A 12,318-nucleotide genomic window follows, 5' to 3' on the forward strand; every position below is an offset into this window, starting at 1 on the left:
CTGCTGTTGCCTTAACTAAGTCCAGTGCTGAACTTCAGACACTGACCTCCTCAGACACAAATCTAAGCGCACAGACCGAAAAGCAGAAACAAAAGCTACATCTTCCCAATGACCCCCATTTCTTACGTCCATAAATCATAATGCAGACTTTGTCTAACCAGGCTGTCACAGACAGGACACCTTTGGAACTGCACCTATGAGGTTAATTATTGCAACACAGCAAGTACATAAACTCAGGGGAAAAAAAGAGAAACATTGAAAAGAAACACAGACGGACTTATAACAACGCACTCTGCACCAAAATCTCATATTGAAGTGTTTTAATAGATGCACATGGGCCAACTAATTTTTTTCCACAGTACATTGAAAAGAATTGATTTTGTTTGCATGACAAAAAACAGTGATGATTTTTTGTATATATATACACACAGTATCTATAATAAGTTAAGAGGTAAAGAACGGAAGAAAAAAATTTAAAAGTGTTTCATTTGGACACACATTCATTCATTTTTAGCCCGCAATCTGTATAATGTGGTCTTTATCAACTACAGCTGACTTAACAAACCAAGGTGACCAGACCTCCTTCCGACAAGTTTCAATAACATGAACAGGATTTCAACCTGCTGTGTTCTATTCTCTCGTGTACTGTCACCCACATTTTAATTCCCAGAATGTCTCACAGTCTATACTAAACTAGAAATTCTGAACCGTATTCTGTTATGTTTACATAACACAGAAAAAGCAGTAAATGCCTACGTCCTGGAGAGTGAAGCTCTGAATAAAGAAGCAGCACTTACAAAGGCAACCCGGATGTGAGGTTATTTCTTCTTAATTTTTAACTTTCTATGTATTTTTTACAAATAAATAAAACCTAACCAGTGCTCTCATTCCCCCATACTCAACAAAAAGTCAGCCTTAATTCCAAACCTTGAAAAAATAAATTCCAGGCTTTGACCAAATAATTCACCAGGAAACTGAGCCATTAGAAGGGAACCACTTTGATTTTTTTTTAAAAAAATCATCTAAAAGCCTCCAGAGAAATAAAAGTTTAAAAAAAAAACAAAAAATCCCAAACGTAGTATTTGAGCCTTCAGTCTCTGAATTTCCCAAGAAGTTGCTGCACCTTATTCTCTACTAGGATGAATAGGTTGGATAAAACTAAGCCGCTGGTGATCAGAAGTGTTGAAATACTTTTAGACCTTCTTTAAGCATACATACAGCAATTATCAAAGAACTTCTTCCCCCTCCCAACTACATTTCACTGTGAAGTGAAATTCAGTTTCAGACAGTGTGCAAGAGGATGTGAAGAAACATGCAATTTTAGGGCTTCTGTCAAGACAAAAGGATTTCATCTTTCAGATGAGTGTTTTCCACGGCTAATTTAACTCTCAACTACAGCATAATGAAGTGCTGGCAATTTTTGTCTTAAAAGCTGCAAAGCCAATTCCAGTCCAGCAATAAATTTACGGTCAGCACTATATTCAGCTGCAAGTCGCTTTCCTATGAAGAATTTCTCTATAATGATTAACATCAGCAATTTTCAGTGCAGATACACTCAAGGTATGCTCCATTTCAACTATCAGGGGAATTTCGTCAAAAGGAACTTTTGCAGTAATAAGGAGTACATTCCTGTCTTTAATAGAATCATATTTTTTGTTGCTTTTACTGGTAACAATTACTATGAAAAGAAGTTGCTTGCATCTGAGTATATAGAAGTGAAAACAGCCATAATTACACAGACAAGCGTTTGGCATTAAGTGCACGGCTTAACTTGGGTGGTTTTTCTTCCTGTATTCTTCTGAAGTGCTGTGCATGACACACCATCAGAACACACTTGCGTAATGACAGATGCTACCACGGCTGACACTGCAGGAATAGAAAAAATTAAGCTAGTCACACTACTGCTGCAACTTGGTTATTAAAAAAAAAAAAGCCTAGATCTTTAGATACAGATTAGAAATGTTTCTACATCTCTTATGTACAACCAAAGAACATATTACACTCAGAATACTACAACAACCCAGTTACAATACAGTTCACAAAGTGACAAAGCCCACTGTAAAGCTACTGCTTTACTGTAGTAATGTAAACACATCTCAAAGAAGAATATTAAGAATATTCCAAGCTTCAAAGATGACTTCCAATCAGTAAAACCAAACCAAGAGGGTCTATCAATTTGCTGTCTCCATGAGACTCAGCTCACAAGCTCAGGCTGTACATTTATTCTTTGAAGGACATCTTCTGGCATACAGAAGACAGGATTAACAGCCTTAATTTGTTCTTCCCCAAGTAAGGATAGTCCAGCAATTCCAAACAAAGTGTGAAATGGATCCACCTGGAAGACAGAAAGATAGTGTTCATTTCCAGAAGAACAATCAGTTTCCACTGGTACGGAAGCTTCTGTTTGTTACCAAGAGAAATACAACCGGTGTAGCTCAAGATAACACTGCAACCGCAAAAACTTCCGTTTGTGCTTTTGAGCTTGTGTAAGCCCACAGGCAAGGCAACTCCCACAGCATGAATTTACAGCATATAATCCACTCAGAAAAGCATTCATCTCCACTTCCATACAGTGTCATGAGACAACAGAAGCAATTACAGAAATAACATTAGTAGGCTAACATGATCATCCACAAGTATATCACTTCCCCATTTGGCTCTTCAGCAACAGTATGCTGCTGCTTAATGGTCTCTGAATAAAGAGCTGTACTGTACAATCTTACGAGGAGAGCAACAGCCTGCTGTTAAAACGAGAAGTAAAAACAAACTAAAGAACAAGAAAAGAAACAGAAGAGATCACCACTTATTTTATATCAAAGTATTCTTTTTCACTGGTACACTTTACAAATTTCCCCTGAAAGCCTGTATCATCACATATCTGCAGCAGACTGTTTAAATTCTTACGGCACATACATCCCGTCACTGACCTTAGTCATTCTACAAAATCCTACCCAAAATTACCTGGTGCAGCATACACCCTGTTTGTATTACTGGAATTTGTAAGTCTTTTCACAGAGGTTCTACACTGCAGTAAACTGAGCTGGATCATCACGTTATAGCCACATACATGAAATCCAACGACTAGATCACAGCCTAAATGGTTACAAGTACACTGCCATAACCAGCCTTGTCCTTAGATGTTAGAGCCACCATTTTCCAACCTTTCACAAATAAGCAGCCATGTGATTAAGGGTATTTGCACCGAGATCACATAATATATTTATTTGACCAGAACCCTGAACAGTATCAATTATTTATGCTTCAAACCATAGGGAATACAACAACTAGACTATAACTACTTTCTCAGTCAAGGAGAAAATTAATACCACCAGCCTCTTCATAACACTGTCAGAAAAGCTTCCTCCTCATTTACACCAAGGCCGTGAGAGGATTTATGCCGTGGTGGGCAACGGTTCTGAGCATTTACTCAAGAATTATTCAGACCAGACAAAAGCACCAAGAGATTTGAAGACTACTTAACTTGTGATAACCTCAAAATGCCTGCAAATTGTTGAACTGTCAGTGTTTTCACCTCGATCTTCCATGCAGTCTTATGAGAAGCAGTGTGGTGTGCATTTTGGGGACGGAATCCCACACTGAAGTCAGCTGCTATAGTGCACATACAACATTGCACGTGCTTCCTATGTGAGCCTTTCAAAGCAACTGTACCTTGTTCCTTCCAAGCTGCAGATGCTGCAGTTCTGCAGAACACCAGTATCTGGATCACGTCTTACATTCAAACATGAAACATACTTTCCAAGTTGAGAATTTCTATTACGCAAACTTGACTTAATTGAAGGTTATTTACCATATCTCCTGGTCTGTCAGCAAATCCTCCAGTCTCCTCGTCCTGGCAAGCCAAAATAAAGCAGCGCAGTTTCTCTCTGTCAATCCAATGTAACCTACCAATCATCTTCAGAGATGCCAGAACCCACCATGAATAGCATACATCAGGTAACTGCAAACAGAGAAGCAGAGTATTATTTGATTTCATCGCTAACATAACATCACGAATTTGTGGTTCTGTGAACTCCCAGCTGTGTGGCCATAACATCGCTGCATAGAAACAACGCTTCTCTGGGGTACAGGAAGCAAGCTTCTGGAGGCAGTTTCTTTATAGACAGCCTTTCGGGATTTTCAAGAAGCGAGACCACAAGAATGTTGTTTTGAAACAACCTTCATCTCATGTCAGACAGGCTAAAAATCTGCATCACCTTTGTCATGAGCAAAGACAAGTTTCATATTAAAATAAAAAGAAAGAAAACAAGCTTTTTTTAATATATTTTTGAATATTGATTAGTTGTCAATTTGCCAGTGGGGATTATTGCAAGTTACACAATTTCTTACTGTAACATACAACACTATTATGCACAGGATGCAGATCAAATGAAACAATATTTGCACAAATTCTACAGAAGGGATGATCATTCCCACTGTCAGAAAATATTCAAGGCCTGATTTAATAGGACACTGGTTGAATTGGCCAGCAAGACATATTTCAGTACACATACTTTCCTGAACTGAGGCATGAAACCATGAATAGCCAAGAACTGCAAGGTAAGTGCTTACAACAAAATGAAGAATCAAAATGAAGGCCTGAATCTCTTGAGTTTACTAAGCATTTCATCAAAGTAACACTGTATTCCAAAAAAAAAAAAATACTCTACATTAAGCTTTGAACAGAATAAGCCATCTAATACCTTCTCCGGACGCCCGTTGAGACCTCCAGAAGGCAGCTGACGTTCACAAAGCCACCATCCCAGCAAGTCAACATTTACTTGATGCAACTGGTCTGTAATAGCCAGAAATCCTGTGCAACAATAGATCTAAAATTACAGACATAAATGTTTTGTGTATTTAAAAACTAAACAGAGACTAAATACAGGAAGATCTCGAAGAACACAGTCCTGCAAACAGGATATAAAATAAGCACACTTCACCTTTTAGCTAATTTCATTTTTTCCTTACAGGCAGATATTAATCACAGTTGCTTTTGGTTAAAGAGCTCCAGTAATTATAAAACTTCTTACTGATATAAGATACTAGACTAAGATTTCCAAAAAGCTGAAAAGGCAGAGCAATACTTTATTTTAAAGCTAGAGCACCCAAACTGCTTCCACAGGTCAGACATCGCCTTTCTGACAGCTCTGCGGCCAGCCTATGTTCACACCTATTTGCAGAAGCACAGAACGGCACGTGTTGGAAGGCTCCTCAAGGGCCGAGCTCCAGCCCCCTGCCACAGGCCACCAACCAACCCTCTCTTTCTCTAAGGCTTATGGAGGGCAAACTGCAGACCGAATGAATTCTCTGACTGAAAAGGGTTACTAGCAATCATAAATGTTGCAGGCAATCCTAAGTACAAGCATGGCCTCAGCAGGCTTACTTTTTAAGTGCCATGTAGTTTTAATCCCTGCCTATTTTACCTCTAAAATAAGACATGCAGTGCGACAGCAAACTACCATTTGCTACGACATTTCAGGCAGTCACTGAAAAGGGAACCAGACACAAACTGGAAAAAAAAAAAAAAAAAAAAAAAAGCACCCTACAACAAGAAACAACTTCAGCTGAAGCCTATTTATAACCAGCCCTTCCTGAGCAGAAAAAACACCCCCAAATAGACAACCTCCTGGAACACCACATTCAGCATTCAGACAATGCTGCTCGAGATGTAACCCACAAGGATAAGGGGGAGAGAGTGGGAGCTGGGGAAACCACCACCCCTGTTCTCAACGCAGGAACTGATACTACTTCCATGTTCATAAGCAAACCCTGGCTATGGTACTGCTCACTGTAGTTATGCAGAACAAACAGGCCATTAAAACCGTTCACCAAGGTTGGTGCCTACTGGTAAATTTAAGTTCAGTGCAACAATCCCCTACATGCAAAAAAAAAAAAATAGGAAGTTATTTTTCCCCATGTAATTTTTCTCTTGAAAGAAGAGCTTCTCTTCCTGATAACCCCCTGAAATTCCTTCAGTGACACTACTCCACCTTCTTCTCAACTAAATCTTACTGATCATTTTTCATCAATTGCCATCAGCACTCTTCAGTACCTGTAACAAAACACTGTAGAGGTTCCCATGCAAGAATCACCACTTCTTATAATTTACCCTGCTCAAATAATTAATTCTTGCAATTTGAGAGATTAAAAGATTTACTTGCCACTTATTTTTCAGTTCATCTGATAAATATCAAACATACACAATTCATTTGCACGTTTCATTAGAATTTGTGGTAACCACTGCAACACATCACAAAGGATTTTTTTTTCCCCAATTAAGGTTTTCTTCTCCATTGTCTACTAATACCAATTCCAAATTATCTTTAAAACCTCACACCAACTATTGGCACCACTATTTGGATGTCACTCAGCCCACACTGGTAATCTGAAATACAGTCCTACAAATTGCTCCCTTATTTTTTTTTCTTTCCTAGATTGTAGCCTCCTGAGTTCCTAACCAGCTTCCCAGATGTATCCTCTAATTGCCCTGTAACTAAAAGACTGGAAGTTGTCATTTTGAAAACAAGAAAGCTTCCATCAACTGGCATCCCTGATTGATGCCAAAAACAAACATTCAGAGGCAGTTTGTGGTATTTAATAATTTAAGGATTTCCATAGAAAGTAAAACTCACCTGTCCTGCATGTGACTCAGAACCTGGCCTACAGCCAAATCCTCCATCAAAGTTCATACAGGACAAAACAAATTCTACTGCTTTCCCCACGTCAATAGCATCCAATTTTCCCTGCAAGTTAAAAAGGCAACCAATATATTTTACGTTCAGCCAAACTGGTTAACTTCAGCTATACACCAACGAAAAATACTGTACTTGTTCAAGTGATGTTTTGGAACTTACTAGAAGTGCAAGAGTTGCTGCAGCACAAAAGGAGAACCTTGTATCTATTTCTCCTAAAACACAGAGGGCAGGAAATGAATTATCATTTTCATTAAAACCAACAATACATTTAAATCACCACTGAAAATATGAAACAAATGTAAAAAAAACCTGTATGGCAACAATGAAAAGCTCACTTTTCAATCTGTCAGTTATTTCCTCAGCCATTTACAAAGTGCACACTACAGTTCAAATGATCTGTGTTGACTGTACGTAAAGCAAACAACTCACTGCCTGCATTCAGACGTACATTCTAGGCAATCCAACTAGTGGCAACTTGCAAACAGCTGTGTACAAGTTGATCTGTAGTACTCTACTGGATAAAGGCAGAACAGTGGGTATTTAAAAACAGATCAATAAAGCACCTGAAGCAGGTCTGCCTTTGATGCTTCGGGCTCTTTGATACCTGAGCAGGAATAGAGCCCACTTTTGTTATCAGATCAAGAGGAAATCGAACTGCAGGTTTTCTTTAGCACATTTACACCTCCACGCTAAGCCAAAAAAACCTCAGCAGAATGATTGCTGAGGAAGTTCATAACATGGCTCTCCTAAAGCACAGGGTAAGGCATCCAGCAGCCCACACATACTGACGTGACACGATACATTCTATCAAACGAAGCTTTCCACAGCACTAAGTACTTTTATTGACTCAGTGTGTTATTCTACAGCTTGAAAATTACTGCTTTTGTTCATGAAGAATTTACATGCATAAACAAAAATAAGCATTAATAGATACTGATGAGTGAAAGAACAGCTAGTATTTTTCCCTCATTTCCATGTAGTGAAAGCTGCCTTCCAAAGGAGAAAGATCATAAAAGGAAGGTCATGAAACAGCAAGCAAAAAAAAAAAAAAAATCCCAGAAAATAGTGCATCTACCACATAAAAGCACTGTTAGTTACGAGTGCACAAAGTTTTTTTTCTCTAAGAGCTGGACAATTTATTTTTTAAAAAAGGAACAAATCTTAAAATATTTTGGATGGGAAAGAAAACCAAAGTTTGTCCTCCACAAAACTTCTTTCTTTCCTTTTTTTTGTTTATGAAACAACCCAGGAATTAAGTGTTTATATACAGAAGATACACAAAACCACCATCCAAGAAAACTTCAGTTCATAGACTTACATGCGCCAACAAAATCAAACCATTTTTACAATCTAAAACTTACCCCATTTGTCTCCAGCAAATGATCCATCTTCTTTCTGCAAGCTCTGTATATACTCAACAATTTTATTTACATCAACAACATGGAGGCTTTCATACAAGATCAGAATCTAGAACAGAAAGCCACAGTAACAATCAAAGAGAAGCAAAGGTTATTGAGATGCACTTATTAGCAAATAAAAAAATCCAAATTTGTAAGCTACTTCGTTTAACTGCTTCTGGCTGGTGCCTGCTAAGTTCTGTTGAAATCAGATTTGATTCACTCAAGTTCACCTATCACTACCCAAAAGTGTCTCACATGAGAACAGACAATTCTTGGACTGTGCCATGTTCTGCTGCTTTCCAACATTCCAGCTCTCCTCTTAAAGGCCCCATCTGGCTCCCTTACTTTTACACTCACATCACGTACAACTCGAGAGATCTGGTTGTGGTGAATTCTGCAATGCGATAGCATCATTCCAGAACTTCAATCTGCAGTCTGTGCACTGCTGCTATTTGCACACCTGTAAGTGGAGCAGATAGTAACTAGTACCACTTACAGGTAAAGTCCACCAGGAGTGATCACAAAATATATTATTTTAAACATTTAAATTTGAAGTACAACAGCAAATTGCAACTATTCAAGAAAAAGTACAGACAACGTGATTAGACACAAAGTGCAAAGTAACATGCTCTGAACCAACAGGTCATAGAACAAGGAGTGCAAAGGTTCTCCATCAGCACTGAGTTGAGCCAGTCAATTGCAGCTGCAATGTCACGTGAACACAACAGTGCTGCTTCTGAGCCCCAGCTGGCTTCCTGTTTTCACTCATAACTGCGATAAGCTCCGACAGCTCATTACAAATAGTAATAGAACAACTGAAAATAGAAAGAACTGAAACTAAGGAACACTGAAAAACTGAGCCTAAGAACTACCAACAGCTATGACTTTGAATTCCTACAATTAAGAAGATGGAGTATTTTAATTACCAGCTATTATTTAATTTAAAAATACTTACGGGAATGCAAAAAAAAAATAAATCCACAAAGCAACTCCAACAGAACATCCAGAACCACAGCAGGGCCCTTCCAGAGCTAACCTGAACACATCACTGTTAACTGAGAGCAAAGGAAGATGCAGCGTTACCTTTCCAACGTTCTGGAGATTTAGATGGGACTGAGCAGGTGTTGTGAATGGAGGACATGCACGCTCATTAAGACACACTGGGTAGGTTTAAAAACTTCACATCAGCAATGGCTAACACTTTTCAGCTTTACATATCCAGAGGTGCATTGTTGACACAAAAATATCTCCTAATAATATCAAGTATTAATCTAAGAACTGTATGCCTCTTACAAAATTTAAGACTCAAATTGTCTTCCTTCTCTGTATATTTAATCAGACTTCATGAAAGGAACTTGATTGGAGTGTTTGGTAAAGCTAAAAGGCTGCTGTCTAAAGAAACTTAAGTTTCCTGGGTCTCAGAGTAATTCTAGAGCTATTGTGCTGATAAACATCACCTTTAGATCAGATAATACATGCCAGCAATCATCACTGACCCAAGAAAACAACATTTTCCCATCCTAAGGATTTCAAAACTAACACCTTAAATCCAACATTTTCTTTCTAAAACCAAATACTACCTTATTTATTTGTAACACCATCTAAGCAGTACTTCCATGAGCTTCAATTAGAGATACACTACATAATCGAACAAGCAATAGCTTACAAGCATTTGAGCTTCTATGTATTTTTTCCACCTCAGTTTGTGCAATAACTAGGAAAAAACACAGACTAGACAGTGAAACATTAAATCTACAGTAGAGATAGCTATGGGGAAAAAGCACAATTGAAAATAATTCATTTTTCTCAGGGAAGGAGTAAACATCAAATAAGAAAATGCTTAGGAGATTGGTATCATTTTAAGCACACGGAAATAAAACAGATCTGAGGAACAGAACAAGAAGTGGCTACTGTGATGTTCCGTTTGTATGATACCAGAATGCAAACATGCTACACAACAAATATAAGCCGTGGATTTATCTAATCCTATGTAACTATTTTACATAGTAACTGCATACATGTATGCACATTTATTAATAAGAGTCAAGTGTTTGAGGCACACACACATAAAATTACTCTGAACACGTTCACCTCTCGCCTCAATACATACTAAGAAGGGTCAACAAAGTTCAGGATTACGCAAGATTCCAGTAAAAGCTACAGCTGAGAAATGTTTTGAGAGGAGAGTTACGAAATTTATCAAGAATGCAAATTCATCATTAAGTGTATATTACAAGTGCAATATTCTTAATTCTGACCACTTTTAAAGAATTGACACAGCTAAACCCTAAAGTTTTGCCATTCGGATTTATTTTATTCTTTTTTTAAGTGAGGTACTGAAAGAGTGTTTACTATTAGCATCCAAACCAGACAGTGTTGGATATCTGCAATCATTAAAGTCATCACACACAAATGGTTGTTTTGACATTAGCTTTACCTGGACAGCACTCAGGGTATACAGAAGGTGGGGATCATGACCTATGCTGGCACTTATTCCACCACATTCATGCTGACACGATTTGATGAATGCCAGAATTTCTTCTTTGTTCATTCGGTGCAGCTGTCCCAGGAGGTCCATGGCTGTCAGCCCCCAATAAACACCGCTCATCCTCAAGTACTCAGACATACAGTACTCCTAAGAAGTGCATTATTTTAGTTTGTCTCAGATAAACATTCCACCGAAGCAAAGCAATGGAAATACGTTATTTACTGTTAGTAACATGTCAGATATTTTCAATCCCATAAATGACTTAAAATGCATTAGCCACCCTTACTCTGTGTATTATGCACGCGTGTCCATGCAAACACACGTATGTGCACACATACCTACACACACTAAATTCCCACCCTCTGCTGTATTACCTGTTCTAGAAGCATCAATCTAAACGTCAAGTTAAACGCATGCAACCAATAAGCCACCAGCTCATTTCAGATCAGCCGTTACTGTCCCAGCATCCAAACTACCACTCAAATTACAACCTCAACCAGTCTCAAAAATAAGGTCATTTAATGAAACTCACTAACAAGTGACTGAACTGCCACAATCCAGTGGTGTACAAGGAAGTAAATTGACATATATATACACATGTGCAAACACGTAAATGCTGTTTACTTCACCTATGCTGTCAATAAGCACTATTTGGTGCCAAGCAGTTCTTACAGCTGAAGGTTTTAACCACCGGTACAGCAATGCAGACAATAAGGATAACTACAACTTTTTCCCCCCCCCCAGACATGCAGTTATTGACATTTCTCACCAAGTAAACTCTGTTTGCCACGTGCTCCATCACACCTACACAAATGACACCAGACAGAAGCATTTCCTGCACCCAGTACTCATAGGGCAGTGCTGCAATGCACCTCAGCGTGCTGCCCTACCAAGCACCCACATATGAATACAGCTGTGCTCACGCATTCTAGTGGATGAAGGCACAACTAGTAGTTTATTTCCAGGGTCTCAGAGTAATTCTAGAGCTAAACCGGTAATCTTCACATTTATGCTCAGATAATACATGCCAAAACTCATCACAGACCTAAGGAAATGAACAAAGCCTTCTTCCTCTTATACTCCAAACATACACATATACTTCCTCTTATACACAGAAGAAGTAAATAAGGGTTACTGCTACTATTAATAAAACCACAGCTGTGCTGAAGCAAAAGTGATACCCACGTAATCGTCTTTCTTCGTTCCGTACGAGGCGATGTAGTCTGCATGTTTCTCTGAAAGCAACGTGCTTGGCGCATCCGGCTTTATTACAACATCCTTCTGTGGTGTCCCCTGTGTAAAAGCACCAACGAGCCGTGACCCTGCCGAGCCATTACAAACAACGCGCCGCAACAACTCGCACACCGGGCCCAGCCGCGCGCCACGAGGCAGCGCCCGCCGCAGCCCCCGCGGTGCCCGAGGCCCGGAGCGCGGCAGGCCCCCCTCACCACACTTCCCCGCGCTCGGCTCGCGCCGCAGCCGGGCCCGGCCAGCTCGGCAGGCTCGGCTCCGGACTGGCAGCGCCTCGGAACCGGCGCGGTTACGGTCATCGCGGCCGTCGCTGGACGGACCGGTCTGGTATTAAAGGTGGAGGTCGGCGACCCTCAAGGTCCCTTCCAACCCAGGCCATTCCGGGATTCTGCGATCACGGCCATCGCGGCCCACGGGAAGGGCCGGGCCCAACGCTGTCACCACGCGGAGCGCAGCACCCACCATCTTCGCCGCCCGTCCCGGA

The 12,318-nt window shown here is 39.8% G+C and overlaps 1 protein-coding gene and 2 non-coding genes across 3 annotated transcripts; all 3 read right to left on the minus strand.

Annotated features, from left to right (window-relative positions):
- Nucleotides 1–1,050: 1,050 nt before the first annotated feature.
- Nucleotides 1,051–12,306, minus strand: RABGGTB (Rab geranylgeranyltransferase subunit beta). The gene is made up of 9 exons (XM_048947075.1): nt 12,297–12,306; nt 11,769–11,876; nt 10,533–10,730; nt 8,057–8,162; nt 6,855–6,907; nt 6,633–6,743; nt 4,701–4,826; nt 3,809–3,958; nt 1,051–2,335 (listed from the first exon to the last, which is right to left on the minus strand). The coding sequence occupies exons 1-9, from the start codon at nt 12,297–12,299 to the stop codon at nt 2,195–2,197; spliced, it is 996 nt and encodes a 331-aa protein (XP_048803032.1). The 5' UTR covers nt 12,300–12,306; the 3' UTR covers nt 1,051–2,194.
- LOC125694270 (small nucleolar RNA SNORD45) lies at nt 9,508–9,592 on the minus strand. Its single transcript, XR_007377478.1, has one exon. It is a non-coding gene; the product is annotated as a small nucleolar RNA SNORD45 (small nucleolar RNA).
- Nucleotides 11,547–11,629, minus strand: LOC125694271 (small nucleolar RNA SNORD45). Its single transcript, XR_007377479.1, has one exon. It is a non-coding gene; the product is annotated as a small nucleolar RNA SNORD45 (small nucleolar RNA).
- Nucleotides 12,307–12,318: the final 12 nt, after the last annotated feature.

Source organism: Lagopus muta, chromosome 5 (genome assembly GCF_023343835.1).
Source record: "Lagopus muta isolate bLagMut1 chromosome 5, bLagMut1 primary, whole genome shotgun sequence".
NCBI lineage: Eukaryota > Metazoa > Chordata > Aves > Galliformes > Phasianidae > Lagopus > Lagopus muta.